This window comes from Chiloscyllium plagiosum, unplaced genomic scaffold, assembly GCF_037043375.1.
Source record: "Chiloscyllium plagiosum isolate Xiang-an unplaced genomic scaffold, Cpla_swu_hap1 HiC_scaffold_37, whole genome shotgun sequence".
NCBI lineage: Eukaryota > Metazoa > Chordata > Chondrichthyes > Orectolobiformes > Hemiscylliidae > Chiloscyllium > Chiloscyllium plagiosum.
In genome coordinates this window covers 15,753,843-15,770,085 of record NW_028270175.1, presented here as the reverse complement: position 1 = coordinate 15,770,085, position 16,243 = coordinate 15,753,843, and the positions used below count along the sequence as shown (strand labels likewise).

General features: G+C 40.0%; 1 protein-coding gene across 6 annotated transcripts in view; it reads right to left on the bottom strand.

Annotated features, from left to right (window-relative positions):
* Positions 1-1,334: 1,334 nt before the first annotated feature.
* The window catches only part of prkcz (protein kinase C, zeta), a 431,548-nt gene continuing 416,639 nt past the window's right edge, over positions 1,335-16,243 (bottom strand). For all 6 annotated transcript variants that reach the window (XM_087980378.1, XM_087980379.1, XM_087980381.1 and 3 more), the window contains one exon: positions 1,335-5,988. In XM_087980378.1, the coding sequence (XP_087836504.1) occupies positions 5,901-5,988 (88 nt within the window). In that variant the 3' untranslated portion in view covers positions 1,335-5,900. The remainder of the gene's footprint in view (positions 5,989-16,243) is intronic.

Genomic DNA, 16,243 nt, shown 5'->3' with positions numbered 1-16,243 from the left:
TTACCTTAAAATTATGCCCCCTTGCGATAGATATTTCCGTGCTGGGAAAAAGTCTCTGGCTTTCCACTTTATCTTTGCCTCTCATCATCTTGTACACCCCTATCACATCACCTCACATCCTTCTTTACTCCATCGAGAAAAGCCCTAGTTCCCTCAACATTTCTTCATAAGACATGCCCTCCAGTCCAGGCAGCATCTTAGCAAATCTCCTCTGCAGCTTTCTAAAGCTTCCACATCTTTCCTAGAATGAGGCAACCAGAACTGAACACAATATTCCAAGTGTGGTCTAACCAGGACTATATAGAGCGGCAGCATAATCTCGTGGCTCTTAAAACTCAATACCCTGCTAATAAAGCCAACACACCATACACCTTCTTAAAACCCTATCAACTTGGGTGGTAACTTTGTGGGATCTGTGGACGTGGATCCCAAAATCCCTCTGTTCCTCCACACTATCAAAGAATTTTGCTTTTAACCCTGCATTTTGCATTCTGCATTCAAATTCAACCTTCCTAAGTGAGTGACTTCACACTTTTCCAAATTGAACTCCATCTGTCACTTAATCAGGCCAGTTCTGCATCCTGTCAATGTTTCGTTGCAACCTCCACCAACCTTAGTGTCATTGGCACACTTACTAACCCATCTTTCCAGTTCCTCATCCAAGTCATTAGTAAAAATCATAGAGAACAGAGGTCCCAGAGCCGATCCCTGCGGAACACCACTGGTCACTGAGCTCCAGGCTGAATACTTTCTGTCTATGACTACTCTGTCTTGTGTGGGCCAGCCAATGCTGTATCCAGACAGGTTTCCCTGTATCCCATGCCTCCTTACTTTCCAAATGAAGTAGTAAGGAGTAACTTGATACTTATACAAGTTTGGATTAAAAACGGAAATGCTGAATTTAAAGTTAATTCATATCTTAAAAAAGAGGGAACAAATGTGTGGGTGAAAGTTTCAAAGTTCTGACTGGACTGGAGCAGGTAAATCTCAACATTCTCGGGCCAATCTGTGATCCACCAACAAGACAACGCACTGGGTGGAGTTTGGCAAAATTTATCTTGCATGGGGTAAATACACTTTCAGAGTCTTTTCAGATGTTGATGGACTGGAACAAATTCAAGATTTAACTTCTTCATTTAGATTCCTCTCTCCCTCTGTTTGCAGTTCTGAATCAAATGCAATATTGCCTGAAAAAAATGTTTATCTGGATCTGAATGATGAATAACAAACATAAGGAATTCCTTGCTGATACAAAGTCCAAGGATTTGATTTCATTTATTTATTCTTGTTGTTCTAGAAATTCTTTTTGAAGAATCCACAAATTGTTGTAGAAACCAACTTGAAAAGCACTGCTCCTTGCAAAGTTTCAGCTAATTCCATCTCCTCTGACTCTTCCTGAAGTTGCAGTATCTATGAATATCAAAATACTGAGACCATTTAAATAATATTTAAAGAACCTGGCAATATACCATACACAAAGCACAAACTAAATACTGTATTGAATAAATTATTATACTTTCAATCAAGTGTTTAATTCAAATGTGCAAGGCTAGTCCTATATCTTAACTGGTGTTGTAGACTGATTTGAACAAGTCCTATACAGTAAAAATTCGCCTCGAGTGGAACACAATTTTTTAAAATTGGCTTTTTTTTATGAGAATAGGCAAGAACAGTACAATTCACACCCATAAATCAACTGCCATGTACAAAATAACTACAATGAACATCTCACTATTTTACAATCATTAAATTAGCTCTAATTTTTCATTAAGGACTAATCAAAGTTAGACCACTGTACATTTGCACCAGAATTGTATTAGATTGTTAATAGGTCAGACTAAACTGATTTATTCTTCCGCAGGCAGAATCTCTCATTGCAATTCACCATACAAAATATTCTGTACACAGGTTACAAATTAGGAATTCTCCAAAATGAAATGTAAACAGGTGGTTTGGGACAAACCAAGTTGCAGGTTATTAATTTTTTTGCAACAATTCTCCTTCATTTCAAACCGTCTCCCAAAATATTTTGCCTATTTGTTATGATGATTGATCACTAGTAAATGGACACGTACAGATTTAAGTGGTATATGAAACAGTTTAAGGACAGCAAAATAGATCATAATAGCAGTAAAATAGTTCAGATGAGCTTTTAAGAGTAATATTTAGAAAAAAATACAGGCATATAAGCAAATGGGGGCATTGGGAGAAAAGCAGCATCTAATGATCAAATAAATGGTGGGTGATTGAGGGGGAAAAAGGTATAATTTTTAAAAAACACAATCATGTATATTAAATATATACATTAATTAATGCGATGTAGATAATTTTGGAATGGAGCCAGCAAAGAGGCAGAAAGAATGGGCTAAAGAGGGCAACCTTTTGTGCTTAGATTTTTACTTTTAAATAAATGGCTATGAAATACATTTTACTGAAGTTTTAATTCCTCTAATAAACAGTAACAGTTCAACTGTTCTATAGCTGAACTGGATTACACATTAAATATATTATTATACAATCACACCTAGCTTCTGTCACTGGACATTTTGTTGCAGACCTTTTAATACCATTGTCCTCTCTCACAAATGTTTGAATTTCAGGATGGGGGAAATGCCCGAGTGCAGCATTTGGATTTGATTTTCTTAGATGGTAAAATATAAAGTGCACATATTTCATGAAATGAACCCAGTGATGCTTTATTCTTGGCAATGTCAATGTTAGCATTATTTTACTGAAGTAACAACAGATTTGTATGTGTTTGTTGGAGTAAATTGACCAGTTGCGATTGTTCTCAGCTGGATGGGATGAAAAGACATGGTTGGGGGAAGAAAATTTATTTGAGAATACAAATCACAATTTGGCAGAATTAATGGGAGACTTGAAGTGATATAGGTTTCTATAAATATGTCAGCCAATCAGATACTTGGTACAATGTTTAACCATTTTGCTGATAGTCTATCCCCAGTTTCATATTGGAGATGACCTTATGGTTGATGATCTTTGCCAGAAAAGGTAATTATTTCACAAACTAAGGGGTTCTACCTGAAATAGTAATCTGCCTCTCTTTCAAATGCTGACTTGACTTTGTGCATTTCCAGTATTTTCTATTTTAACAAAAAAAACTCAATGGAATTTGAAGTCCAAGTAGCCTTGACTCTGTGCTTGTTTGTTATTTGTATTTTTAGTCATTAAAAAGAGAAGTAAGGATCAAACATTCTTTTCAGTATTTGCTCTACTTGAAAACTGAACAATTTCACTCTTTTATTGATATTGCCTTTGGAGATTATATATCCATTTAGCCTGACCATGGAAAGATATTAGCACATATTTTGATCACATACTTCATAATATTCAAATTTTAAAAAATGGAATACTTAAAATATAATTTTTTCCCCTCAGCACAATATAATCAGTCTCAATGACACACACACACACACACTTACATAGCAAAAATGGAGAAGAATGAACTTGCAAATGGTAGTGAATTTGGCAACAGAAAGAAACCACTGCTTTACACTTCAATCTTTATATAGACAATCAAAATTGGAAGCTGGCTTAATATTAGGTAATGCTGGAGATCTGACTGGCTAAGATCTGTGCAGTGCCAGCTATTATATATAATGCCATGGATCATTTGATGTAAATAAAGGAGTGGGTGAAAGCATATGCAGTAATTTGATCCAATTCCAGAAGTCTAGGTTTAGGGTTTGAGCAAAGTGCATTCAAGCAGGCTTAAAACAAGGCTTCTGTCCACTTTTTTTAAAGTAGAAATTTGCAGATTTGTTAAGAACAGAAATGCAAATCTAGAAATGAAGGTTGGAATTTTGGATGTAAACCATTCACCTAGAGTATTGTCTTGTTTCTGTTATTCATGGATCTGCTGCATATTGCACAATATTTTATGATTTTGGTATAGGATTTTCCAGCCTTGGGAATATTTCCTTTAATTGTGCAATAGTTTGTCAGTGGAATGTAAAAATAAAACTTGAGCAAATGAGGGAGAGAGAAAATATATGCAATTAACAGACAAATATCAACAACTTCTATGAGATTATTACACCCAGCATTGAGTAGTTGAGGCAGCAAGCTTCAACCCACAATAAAACAAATTAAATTCATAATTTCCACATAGTAAAAATTAGATGCTTTTATAATCCAGAATACTCAAACTAACCAGCTATTTACCAATTAAAACAATAGCTTATTTTATTCTTAAGGCTTGGGCAGGAAAATGGAGAATGCAATACCATAAAATAATGCACATATGATGCAGGGCTACCACCCTCTCTTTTTAGAAGCTGATTGAATCACATCAAAAATAACTTAACAAGTAAAGTATGTACATTGTTGTCGCAATTCCACTACCAACAGTCCTAATATTTTGTTCTTTCCTATATCTCTGTAGATCATTATCCTGGATTCTGGTGATAACTAATCTTTAAGAGTACAAATCTGACCCGTTCAGAAAACTTATTTAGGCACTTTACTGTCTCAAAACAAATCTTTGGAATCCATACATGGGAATACCCTAATTTCTGCATTACAGGCTATTTTTCAATATAAAAGTGAACTGTACATAAGTCTACTAAATGTAGATTTTGATGGCAATGTAGAAAAAAAGCTGATGTTGAAATAAATTTAGTTTGTGATGCTGGAATAAAATTAATGTGTCACTTCATAGGACAAGATATTGTCTATAAAATTAAAATTGCTTTTTTTTTTGTTGGCAGCCAGAAATCTAGAAATTAGGGGTTCAGATCAACCTTCCAAGTGCCCACTAATTTGGCATTAGTTGCGACATAAATTCAAGGTTTAAAGGATGGTCTACACTACTTGAAGCTTTTAAAATACAGAATAAAGCAGGGTAACCATTTCTAACACATCCCCTTTTATCATGCTTAATTTACTTTTTTCAATATAAAGACATGAGCTACTATGTTCTGTATTTCTTTACAAGTGACAAATTCCATTCTCTCAATCACAGAACTAAATGGAAAACAGTTCCAACTAATGTTTGGCTAAGTCTAAAAAACAGCTGAAAAAACATGTTCGAGTATAGTTTTAGTTGTAATCAGCTCTAAAAAAAACTATGAATGATCATGAATACAAATCAGGTACAGCTGTGTCACACTATTGCATATTCAATAAGATAAAAAGTGAATTTTGATTGAAGTCCAGATGTTCCATGGCATTATATAATATAGCAGCAATTAAGGAGAAATTGTGATTCAGCAACTAATAAAAATATTTCTGGATTAGATCTCCACTGCACAATGTTACATCAGATTAATCCAAGTGTATATTATTATCCAATAAACACTTTTTTTTGTTCATTATTGCTTCTGTATAGGTTAGAGTCAGTGGTTTATAAATCACATTAGCCAGTTGTCCAAAGGCAATGACAGTTTAAGGTGTAGTTACCCATACTACTGTTCCTAATACAGTATAGTACATTCTTTCTTGAGGTCAAACTTCCGAATGTCTACTTATAAAGAGAGAGAGAGAGAGAGAAAACTGCAGTGTCTCCAAGTTCCTTCACAGAAGCCATCATACAATTCCTTGTTTTGAGGGAATGAAAAGAAAATATTCCTTCATGGAAGCAGGCACAGATCAGGTAGCCGTCCCTTTACTAACAAGATGCCAGTCGAATCAATGTCCAGGAAATAAGGAGGAACTGTGGCTATTTGTGGAAGTTTGCCACCGAAATAACTTTCATTGCTCAGCAGCAGTCACCATGGTTTGCAGTACTCTTGGAAAACTTGCACCAGATCCAATAACCTTGCATGCAGGTAAATTAGGAAAAAGTCATCAACTGGAGAGTTGAAGTTGAGTCCACAGCTCACTGAAGTCAACCTTTGACAAACAAGGTGGAACAGTCCCACTTTTCAAATGTAGCTCGTTCATACCGTTTCCTCCGATGACATCAGTAAAGGATTAATATATTCAAAGCCCTCAAATTCCGATTGGTCAATTCTTTTTATTACATCTCTGTAAGGATGAAAAAAAGACACTGAAGCAATGCTTAAAAACAAAGGTAGGCACAGTATGGTCTCTGAACAAAGCATCACTTTTTCAGTCTGCTTTGGGGAATCAAATTCATTTCCTGGGCAATTCAAAATACCAATTACCATTCAAATTAGTCAAATACTTCACATGGACCTGGTACAGCCAACCTTTTGCTTAATATTGAACAAAAGAGACAGCAAATAGAAATTGCAGGCTGTTTAATGCACAAGGAAATTTGGCAAGATTGGATGGTATTTTAATGCAAAGATGAATAAGGCAGATGAGTTGAGGGCGGGACAGGATTGACAGCTAAACATATAGGGGAGGAAATAGGGTCTTCAGGCGAGGTGGAAAGAAGTAAAAGGACAATATTGATCAAAGAAACAATTACAGCATTAAGGAGGAATGACATCTTAAAGGACTCCTCAAATGAAGCCTTATGGATTAGAACATAAAAACCAAAAAGGCACATCACATAATTGGGAGTCTACTATAACCCCCTAACAGTTCGAGAAACGGACAAGCATATATGTAGGCAAATTTCAGAGAACTATTTAAAAAATAGGTTAGTGATAGAAGGGGATTTCAACTTCCCCAACATTGACTTGTTATAGTGTGAAAGGTTTTGAAGAAGCAAAATTCTTAAAATATATCCAGGAGAATTTTGATTGAAATGGCAGCTATTCACTGATTCTCTCTCAAAACAGGGACAATCTTGCTCTGATTGGTCACCTGAGGAAGTTTTTTTTAATTTCAAAAATATACTTTATTCATAAAATACTTTGATAATCTGTACAACTGGACATGCCATACATATGTAAACATTCCATTTGTTTGCATACCGAAAACAGGAGTAATCATTCCTATTTACAGGTCTGTACGATTACATTTTTAGCTGAGGCGTCAGCAGAGACCAAATGACTGCGCGGGCCCCCTGTTCTTCTTTAGGCAGGCAGATGTTACACGGTGGTCTTTCCCCACCGCGCCTTGGCGGCAGCTGCCCCAAGCTTCAGCGCGTCCCTCAACACGTAGTCCTGGACCTTGGAATGTGCCAGTCTGCAACACTCAGTCGGGGTCAACTCCTTCAGCTGGAAGATCAACAGTTTCGGACCGCCCAGAGAGCGTCCTTCACTGAGTTGATGATCCTCCAGGCACAGTTGATATTCGTCTCGGTGTGCGTCCCGGGGAACAGGCCGTAGAGCACGGAGTCCCGCATCACGGCGCTGCTTGGGACGAACCTCAACAAACACCACTGCATTCCTCTCCAGACTTCTTCTGCGTAGGCACATTCCAGAAGGAGGTTGTGACAGTCTCGTCCCCCCCACAGCCGCTTCGTGGGCAGCGTGCGGTGTGGCTGAGAGTCCAGGCGTGCATAAAGGATCTCACAGACGGAGCCCTTCTCACCACCAGCCAAGCCATGTTTTGGTGCTTGTTGGAAAGTTCTGGCGATGAGGCATTTTGCCAAATGGCTTTGACAGTCTGCTCAGGGAACCACTCGATAGGCTCCGCCCTCTCCTTTTCCCGAAGGGTCTCAAGGACATTACGTGCTGACCACTTCCTGATGGACTTGTGGTCAAAGGTGTTTTTCTTCATAAACTTCTCCACGAAGGACAGGTGATACGGAACGGTCCAACTACTCGGGAGCGTTCCGCGGCAGCGAGGCCAGGCCCATCCTGAGGAAGTGGGTGGGGGGAATGGGGCTGCTGCTACTGAGAGCCCTGGCCTTGCTCATGTCATGTGCCCACGTGATTAACTGCATGAAACCCCTTCTCAATGGCCCTGACCATGGATTTCTCTCTCAAAATCTCTCTTGATTTTGAACTAATACAAGATGGAAAAATTCCGTTTTCTGATGTGGCAATACTGTGCTAATAATGCCATTTGTAACTTGAGATTTGAACCTGCATCTTCTTGGTGTTAGTTATTACATTCAAATGACATGCTATCACAGGCTATCCTTCTACTTTGCCCAACCCCTCAAGTTAAACATTTCTCATTCAGTTTGACAAGGAACAAAGTTATAATTGTTGCTATTCTTACATGAGCAGTTAATACATTTAATAAATGAAATTTCTGACCACTATTTCACATGAAGTATTAACTAAAAGATTTGTGCCTGTAAAATTCAGAAAGGAGCAATGGAGCACATTAAGCATTTGTATTAGAACACTGTACATTCTAATTTGTACTTTTAATATACTTTAATTATTTTACACAGTTTGGCAGATCTGCTGAATATCAGATATGGACACAATTTATTTTTAAGTGAAATCATTGCAAAAAAGCCACAAAATCCATTTACAAAAGTAGTTACGACCTGGAACGTTTAATGCAATCACTTTGTAAGAGTTCTATAACTTTCTTATAAAACCACTTTTGAGATTCTCATGCCAAAGAATGCATCGTCTTGTTAATGTTGTGACATATTCACATATAAAGAAATATGATACAATATTTCAAGGTCCATTTCATTTCTTGTATATATTACAACCTTTAAAGTGTGACAGTTATGATGAAATTATGCAACTTCCACTGAAGAGTATACATTCTGTTCAGATGTTTATGGCCCAGCTATAGCACACCAACATTGAGACACTAGACAAATTTGTAGTTTTGGTTTACAAAGTACTCAGTGCAGGACCACTGTGGGGAAACTGAGGGGTGAAAAGAATGAAACATTAATGCTGGTTCCTCTCCACAGATACTGCCAGATCTGCTGAATTTTGCCAACTACTTCTGTTTTTGTTTCAGATTTCCAACATCTACAGTTCTTTTGTTTCATTTTAGTGATAAAAGAACGATTTAGATTATAGATGTGGGAAAGTATACATCAGAATGACAATTTATGAAGAACTTAGTTTAATCTCAGGCATGTTTCAACATGTCTTCCCTTTTGCTCAGCTGAGGACTCCTCCACCTGTGGTTGTTGGGGCTCTCAGCTGTGTTCGACCCATTTCTTTCACTTCTGCCCTCACCCCCTTCCTCTCCTTCGCACACAACAGGGGTTCCCTTGTGCTCACTTTCCATCCCACCAGCCTTAGCATTCAAAGCATTGACCTCTTACAGTTCCACCACTTCAACCAAGATTCCATAACCATACACATGTTCCCATGTCCTCTTTATCAGCATTTTGCAGGATCCGTTACTTTTATGACACACTGCTCCCCTCCTGAACCTCACCTGACAACTCTTCACCCACACCATGTGGCATTTCCCATGTAAATTGCATGATGTAACACTTGCCCTTTTACCTTCCCCTTCCTGAATGTTCCACACCTCAAACAAAATTTCCAGGTGAGGCTGTAATTCACTTGTACTTGTTTCAATTTAGTCTATTGGAATCGCTACTCACAATCCTGTATCCTTTACATTGGCCAGACCAAATGCAGATCACTTCCACTTTAGTGCACCCTCTTGCTTTCATATTAAATATTTCTGTCCGAGGCATGCTAGGATAGACCTCATTTTCCACTTAGGTACTTCACAACTTTCAGGACTCAACATTCAGTTCAAAAACTTAAGACCATGAACATTGTTCTCCATTTTGGTTATCCACCCTTGCTACCCGAGTATTTTATTTGCATAGATTTGCTCTCAACCTTAAATGTATGCCCTCTAGTTTTGGACTCCATTAAGCAGGGAAAAAGACCTTGACTATCCACCCTATCCATGCCCCCTCAATATTTTATAAACTTACATAAGATCACCCCTCAGCCTCCAACACTCCAGGGAAAATAGCCCAGCCTATTCAGCCCCTTCTAGTAGCTCAAACCCTGTAACCACAGCAACATCTTTGTAAATCTTTTCTGCACCTTTTCAAGGTTTCACAACATCTTCCTGATAGCAGGGAAACCAGAATTGCACACAGTATTCCAAAAGCAGCCAAAAGTGGGGCGGCAGGATGATAGAGTGGTTAGCATTGCTGCCTCACAGCACCAGGGACCCAGGTTCAATTCCCACCTTGGGCAACTGTCTGTGTGGAGTTTGCACATTCTCCCCATGTCTGCGTGGGTTTCCTCCAGGTGCTCCGGTTTCCTCCCACAGTCCAAAGATGTGCAGGTTAGGTGAATTGGCCATGCTAAATTGCCCGTAGTGTTAGGTGAAGGGGTAAATGTAGGGGAATGGGTCTGGGTGGGTTGCTCTTCGGAGGGTTGGTGTGGACTTGTTAGGCCGAAGGGCCTGTTTCCGCACTGTAAGTAATCTAATCTAATATCCTGTACAGCCGCAACCTCACATCCCAACTCCTATACTCAGTGCACTAGTCAATAAAGACAAGTGTACCAATCACCTTCTTCACTACCCTGTTTGCCTGTGAGTTTACCTTCAAGGACCTATGAACCTGTATCTAAGAGTCTCTTTGATCAGCAACACTCCCCAGGATCCTACCATTAAGTATATAAAACTTGCCCTGATTTGTCTTATCAAAATGCAACACCTCACATTTATCTAAATTAGACTCAATCTGCTACTCCTCAGTCCATCTGATCAAGGTTCCGTTGTACGCTGAGAGAACCTTCTTCACTGTCCGCTACACCACCAATGCTGTCAACTGCAAAATTAGTAACCATTCCTCATTCCTCCTATAATCACATGCTAACTTTGGATAAATGTCAAACAGCAGTGGACCCAACATCGACCATTATGGCACAAAGATGGACACTGGCCTCCAGTCTGAAAACAACCCTCTCTTACCTCAAATCCAAATTTGTATTCAAATAGCTAGCTCTCCCTGGAGTACATGTGATCTAATCTTGCTAACCAGTCTATTTTGTGCTTCCAATTAAACCTGTTGGACTATAACCTGGCGTTGTGTGATTTTTAACTTTCTACATCCCAGTCCAACACCGGCATCTCCAAAATCATTCATCAGTTTTGTTTGTCACTTGGTCAAAAAACCTCCACCAAGTTAGTGAGACATGATTTCCAATGCACAAAGCCATGCTGACTATTCTGAACTAGATTCTGCATTAGTGGTGCTGGAAGAGCACAGCAGTTCTGGCAGCATCCAAGGAGCTTTGAAATCAATGTTTCGGGCAAAAGTCCTTCATCAGGAATAAAGGCAGTGAGCCTGAAGCGTGGAGAGATAAGCTTGAGGAGGGTGGGGGTGGGGAGAAAGTAGCATAGAGTACAATGGGTGAGTGGGGGAGAGGATGAAGGTGATAGGTCAGGGAGGAGAGGGTGGAGTGGATAAGTGGAAAAGGAGATAGGCAGGTAGGACAAGTCCGGACAAGTCATGGGGACAGTGCTGAGCTGGAAGTTTGGAATTAGGGAGGGGTGGGGGAAGGGGAAATGAGGAAACTGTTGAAGTCCACATTGATCCCCTGGGGTTGAAGCGATCCGAGGCGGAAGATGAGGCGTTCTTCCTCCAGGTGTCTGGTGGTGACGGAGCGGCGGTGAAGGAGGCCCAGGACCTCCATGTCCTCGGCAGAGTGGGAGGGGGAGTTGAAATGTTGGGCCACGGGGTGGTGTGGTTGATTGGTGCGGGTGTCCCGGAGATGTTCCCTAAAGCGCTCTGCTAGGAGGCGCCCAGTCTCCCCAATGTAGAGGAGACCGCATCGGGAACAACGGATACAATAAATGATATTAGTGGATGTGCAAGTAAAACTTTGATGGATGTGGAAGGCTCCTTTAGGGCCTTGGATAGAGATGAGGGAGGAGGTGTGGGCGCAGGTTTTACAGTTCCTGCAGTGGCAGGGGAAAGTGCTAGGATGGGAGGGGGGCTTGGACCTGACCAGATAGTCACAGAGGAGGAGACTGGGCGCCTCCTAGCAGAGCGCTTTAGGGAACATCTCCGGGACACCCGCACCAATCAACCACACCGCCCCATGGCCCAACATTTCAACTCCCCCTCCCACTCTGCCGAGGACATGGAGGTCCTGGGCCTCCTTCACCGCCGCTCCCTCACCACCAGATACCTGGAGGAAGAATGCCTCATCTTCAACCCCAGGGCATCAATGTGGACTTCAACAGTTTCCTCATTTCCCCTTCCCCCACCTCACCCTAGTTCCAAACTTTCAGCTCAGCACTATCCCCATGACTTGTCCGGACTTGTCCTACCTGTCTATCTCCTTTTCCACCTATCCACTCCACCCTCTCCTCCCTGACCTATCACCTTCATCCCCTCCCCCACTCACCCATTGTACTCTATGTTACTTTCTCCCCACCACCACCCCCACCCTCCTCTAGCTTATCTCTCCACGCTTCAGGCTCACTGCATTTATTCCTGATGAAGGGCTTTTGCCCGAAACGTCGATTTCGAAGCTCCTTGGATGCTGCCGGAACTGCTGTGCTCTTCCAGCACCACTGATCCAGAATCTGGTTTCCAGCATCTACAGTCATTGTTTTTACCTCTATTCTGAACTAGTCCTCGCCTTTCCAAATACATGTAGATCCTGCACCTCAGAATCCCCTCCAACAACTTAACCATCATTGACATCAGGGTCACCAGTGTATAGTCCCTGGCTTTTCCTTATCACCTTTTTTAAATAGTGGCTGCATATTAGCCATCCTCCAGTCTTTTGGGCACCTCACCTGTGGCTATCAATGAAACAACATCGCAGCAAGGGGCCCAGCAATCACTTCCCAACTTCCCACAAAGCTCTGGGATACACCTGATCATGTCCTGGGGATTTATCCACATTTATGCGTTTTAAGACATTTAGCATCTCCACCTCTGTATTTCTGCCACTTTTTTCTCCAAGTTATCTTGCTTCCATAAAAATGATGCAAAATACGTTTAGTATTTCACCATCTCCTACAGTTCAACACATAGTTGGCCTTGTGCTTTTTAAGGGGCCCTATTCTCTCCTTACTCTTTTGCCCTTAATGTTTTTGTATAATCTCTTTGTATTCTCAAGTCTATTTGTTGAAGCTTTCTCATGTCCCCTTTTTGCCATCCTGATTTCCCGAGAGTATACTCCTACTACCCTCATACTCCTCTAGGGATTCACGCGATCCCAACTGTCTATTCCTCCTTTTTCTTGACCAGAGCCTCAATTTTTCTAGTCATCGAGCATTCACTACATCTCTCATGCTTGCCCTTCTAATACAAACACACTGCCTCTGGAATCTTGTCACCTCCGATTTTCAAACCGGTCCTTTACCTGTGAATAGCCTTGCCCAATCAATTTTTGGAAGTTCTTGCCTAATACCATGAAAATTGGCCGTACTCCAATTTAGAGTACTTTTAGATCAGATCTATTCTTTTCCAGAACTATTTTAAAACTAATAGAATTATCACCAGCCTCAATGTGCTCCCCCACTAACACCTCAGTAATTTTCCCTCTCTTATTTCCCAAAAGAAGGTCAAGTTTTGCTCCTTCTTTATTATGTTCACCCGCATACTGAATAAGAAAATTTTCTTGTACACATTTAAATTCCTCTCCATTCAAGCATTTAAAACTACGGCAGTCCCAGTCTCTAACTGGAATGTTAAAATCTCCTACCACTACAATCTTATCATTCTTACAGATATCTGAGATTTCCTTAAACATTTGCTCTCAATTTCCCACTGACTACTGGGAGGCCTCCAATACAATCCCAACAAGGTGATCATCCCTTTCTTATTTCTCAGTTCCACTCAAATAAGTTCACTGGACATACTCTTAGGAATATCCTCCCTAAGTACAGCACATAATGTTATCCCTAACCAAAAAAGCCATTCCCCTCCTCTCTAGCCCCCCTTTCTATCCTTCCAGTATACTTCCCATCCGTACCCTGGAACATTAAGCTGCCAATCCTGCCCTTCCCTGAGCCACATTTCTGTAATAGCTATGATATCCCAGTCCCTTGTTCTCAACCGTGCCCTGACTTCATCTGCCTTACCAGTCAGGCTTCTTGCATTGAAATAAACACAGTTTAATTTATCAGCCTTACCTCATTTTTGCCTTGCTCTTGTCTGTACTCTTTAATTTGCTCCTCTTCTCAACTGTACGAACCTCAGGCTTATCTGTCTTCCCTACTTCTTTGGGTCCCACTCCATCCCCTTACTAGCTGAAAACATCTCGAGTCGCACTCCCAAATCTCCCCACCAGGATACTGGTTTCCTTCCAATTCTGGTGCAAACCATCCTTCGTAAACAAGTCACTTCTACTCCAAAAGAGATTCCGATGATCCAAAAATGGGAATCCCTGCCCTCTGCACCAGTCCCTCAGCCATGCGTTCATCTGTTCTATCCTTCTATTCCCGTTCTCACTAGCACATGGCACAGAGTAGTACGGATTATACCATATTTGAGTCCTACTTTTTAACCTACCTTTGCAGTAAGACGTTCTTACTCTTATACATCAACCACCTTGAAATAAGAGCCAAATTCCATTAACCTTTCTGATCATCTACGCACCTGTGTGCTAGCTTTCTATGTTTCACACACAAGAAACTGTAAGTTTGGTTGTGTTGCAGCTTCTCTCTATTTAAATAATTTGCTCTTTTATTCTCCTTTCCAAAATTATCATCTCATTTCCCATATTATACTGCATTGCCAACTTTTTGCCCACTTACTTAACCTTTCAATATCGGATTGTCATTTCCTTTTCTGGTAACAATCTGAGAATGTCACACCAAGGTATTGCACAAGATTAGGGAAATTTGATAATAGAACAAACGTAAAGGCCTTGTATCTGAATCCGCAAAGCATTTCAGAAAAATGTCAATGTTACTAGTGGAAATAGTGATTAATGTGTATGATTTAGAGTGATTTTTCGGTGTTTTTTCCTCAGTGATGATGATTGTTTTAAGTTCTTTCCCTTCCCTGTTACTACTGGGATGTTATTTGTATCCTTGACTGTGAAAACTGAAGCAAAATATTGATTTAGTGACTATCATTTCTAATCATGATCAAAGATGATTGAGTTTATATCATAGACATTAATCAGATTAACTTGTTATTTAGCTTTGTTCTACTAAAGTTACAGATTTAATGATGAATTATTAATTTCTGTTTACTTTATTCACTTGGTGTCTGACATCTATAATTCTTAAAGTATGGTTAGGAACAACATGGCAACTTTGAGGGTCATTGGCTGCTTTAATTTCATTGTGTTGCAAACTCAGAGCTCATGTGAGAGATTTGGTCTTGTTTGCTCGAACAATTCAGTTAACTTTGTGGTATTTGAGATATATAATTTTTGCTGGTTTATCGAGAGTGTCAATTAAAACAAAGTTTACGGTCCCTGAGTTGTAACATTGAAAATTCAATGAGTGAGTTTCAGACAGGATAAGTCACATATTTTTCATTGGAAAATATAATCAAACAGCACAATCTACATGGAAATGGTGAGGAATTACTTTTCACTGGTCTAAAACCTAAGCTATTTCTGTTAGTCTCAGAAATAGTGTCTTGTTCAAATGACATGGACCTGCCTTTCACATACTGGATGAGTATAAAACATACACAATCCCAAATATTGAATCCACTGAAATAATCATCTAATAGCCTCTTGAATGCATCCACTGAACCTGCCTTCACCATCCTTCATGCACTGCATTCAGGATCATAATCATTCACCGTATGAAAAAACATTTCTCACATCAAATTAGCTTCCTTCACAAATTACCTTATATCCATGCCCCCTCATTCTTTATCCTTTTATGAGAGGGATCAATCAATTACTGCACATATACTTTTCCAGCCCCCCTCATGATTTGAAAGTTTCTTAAAAATCTCTTTTAAATGAGAAATTTCACCCATGGCTGAAAAATGATACAGATAACGCTGCTGGGGCCCCACAATTTCTTCCCGAGCTTCCCACTGAGTCATGGGATACACTTTAATGATCTTTATGCTTTTCAAAACCTCCAACACCCCTCTTCTGGAATGACTTCTCCAAGACATCAATATTTATTTGCCAAGTTCCCTAGGTTCCATGTCTTTCTCCACAATAAATACTGATGGACAATATTCGTTTAGTATCCTCCCATCTCCTATGGTTCCACACATAGACAACCTCGTTGATCTTTAATGGACCTTATTCTCTCTCGAGTTGCTCTTCTGCCCTTAATGCACTTGTAGAATTTATTTGCATTATCCTTATCTGCCAAGGTTCTGTCATATCCCTTTTGCCCTCCTGATTTCCCTCTTAAGAATGCTCCTACTCCCCTTATACTCTTTAAGAGATTCACTTTATCCTAGTCATTTACACTTGACAAATGCCTCCTTTTTCTTGACCAAAGCCTCAATATCTCTAGTCATCTATTGTTCCATACTCTTATCACAGACACCCCATAGTAATTTCAGCCA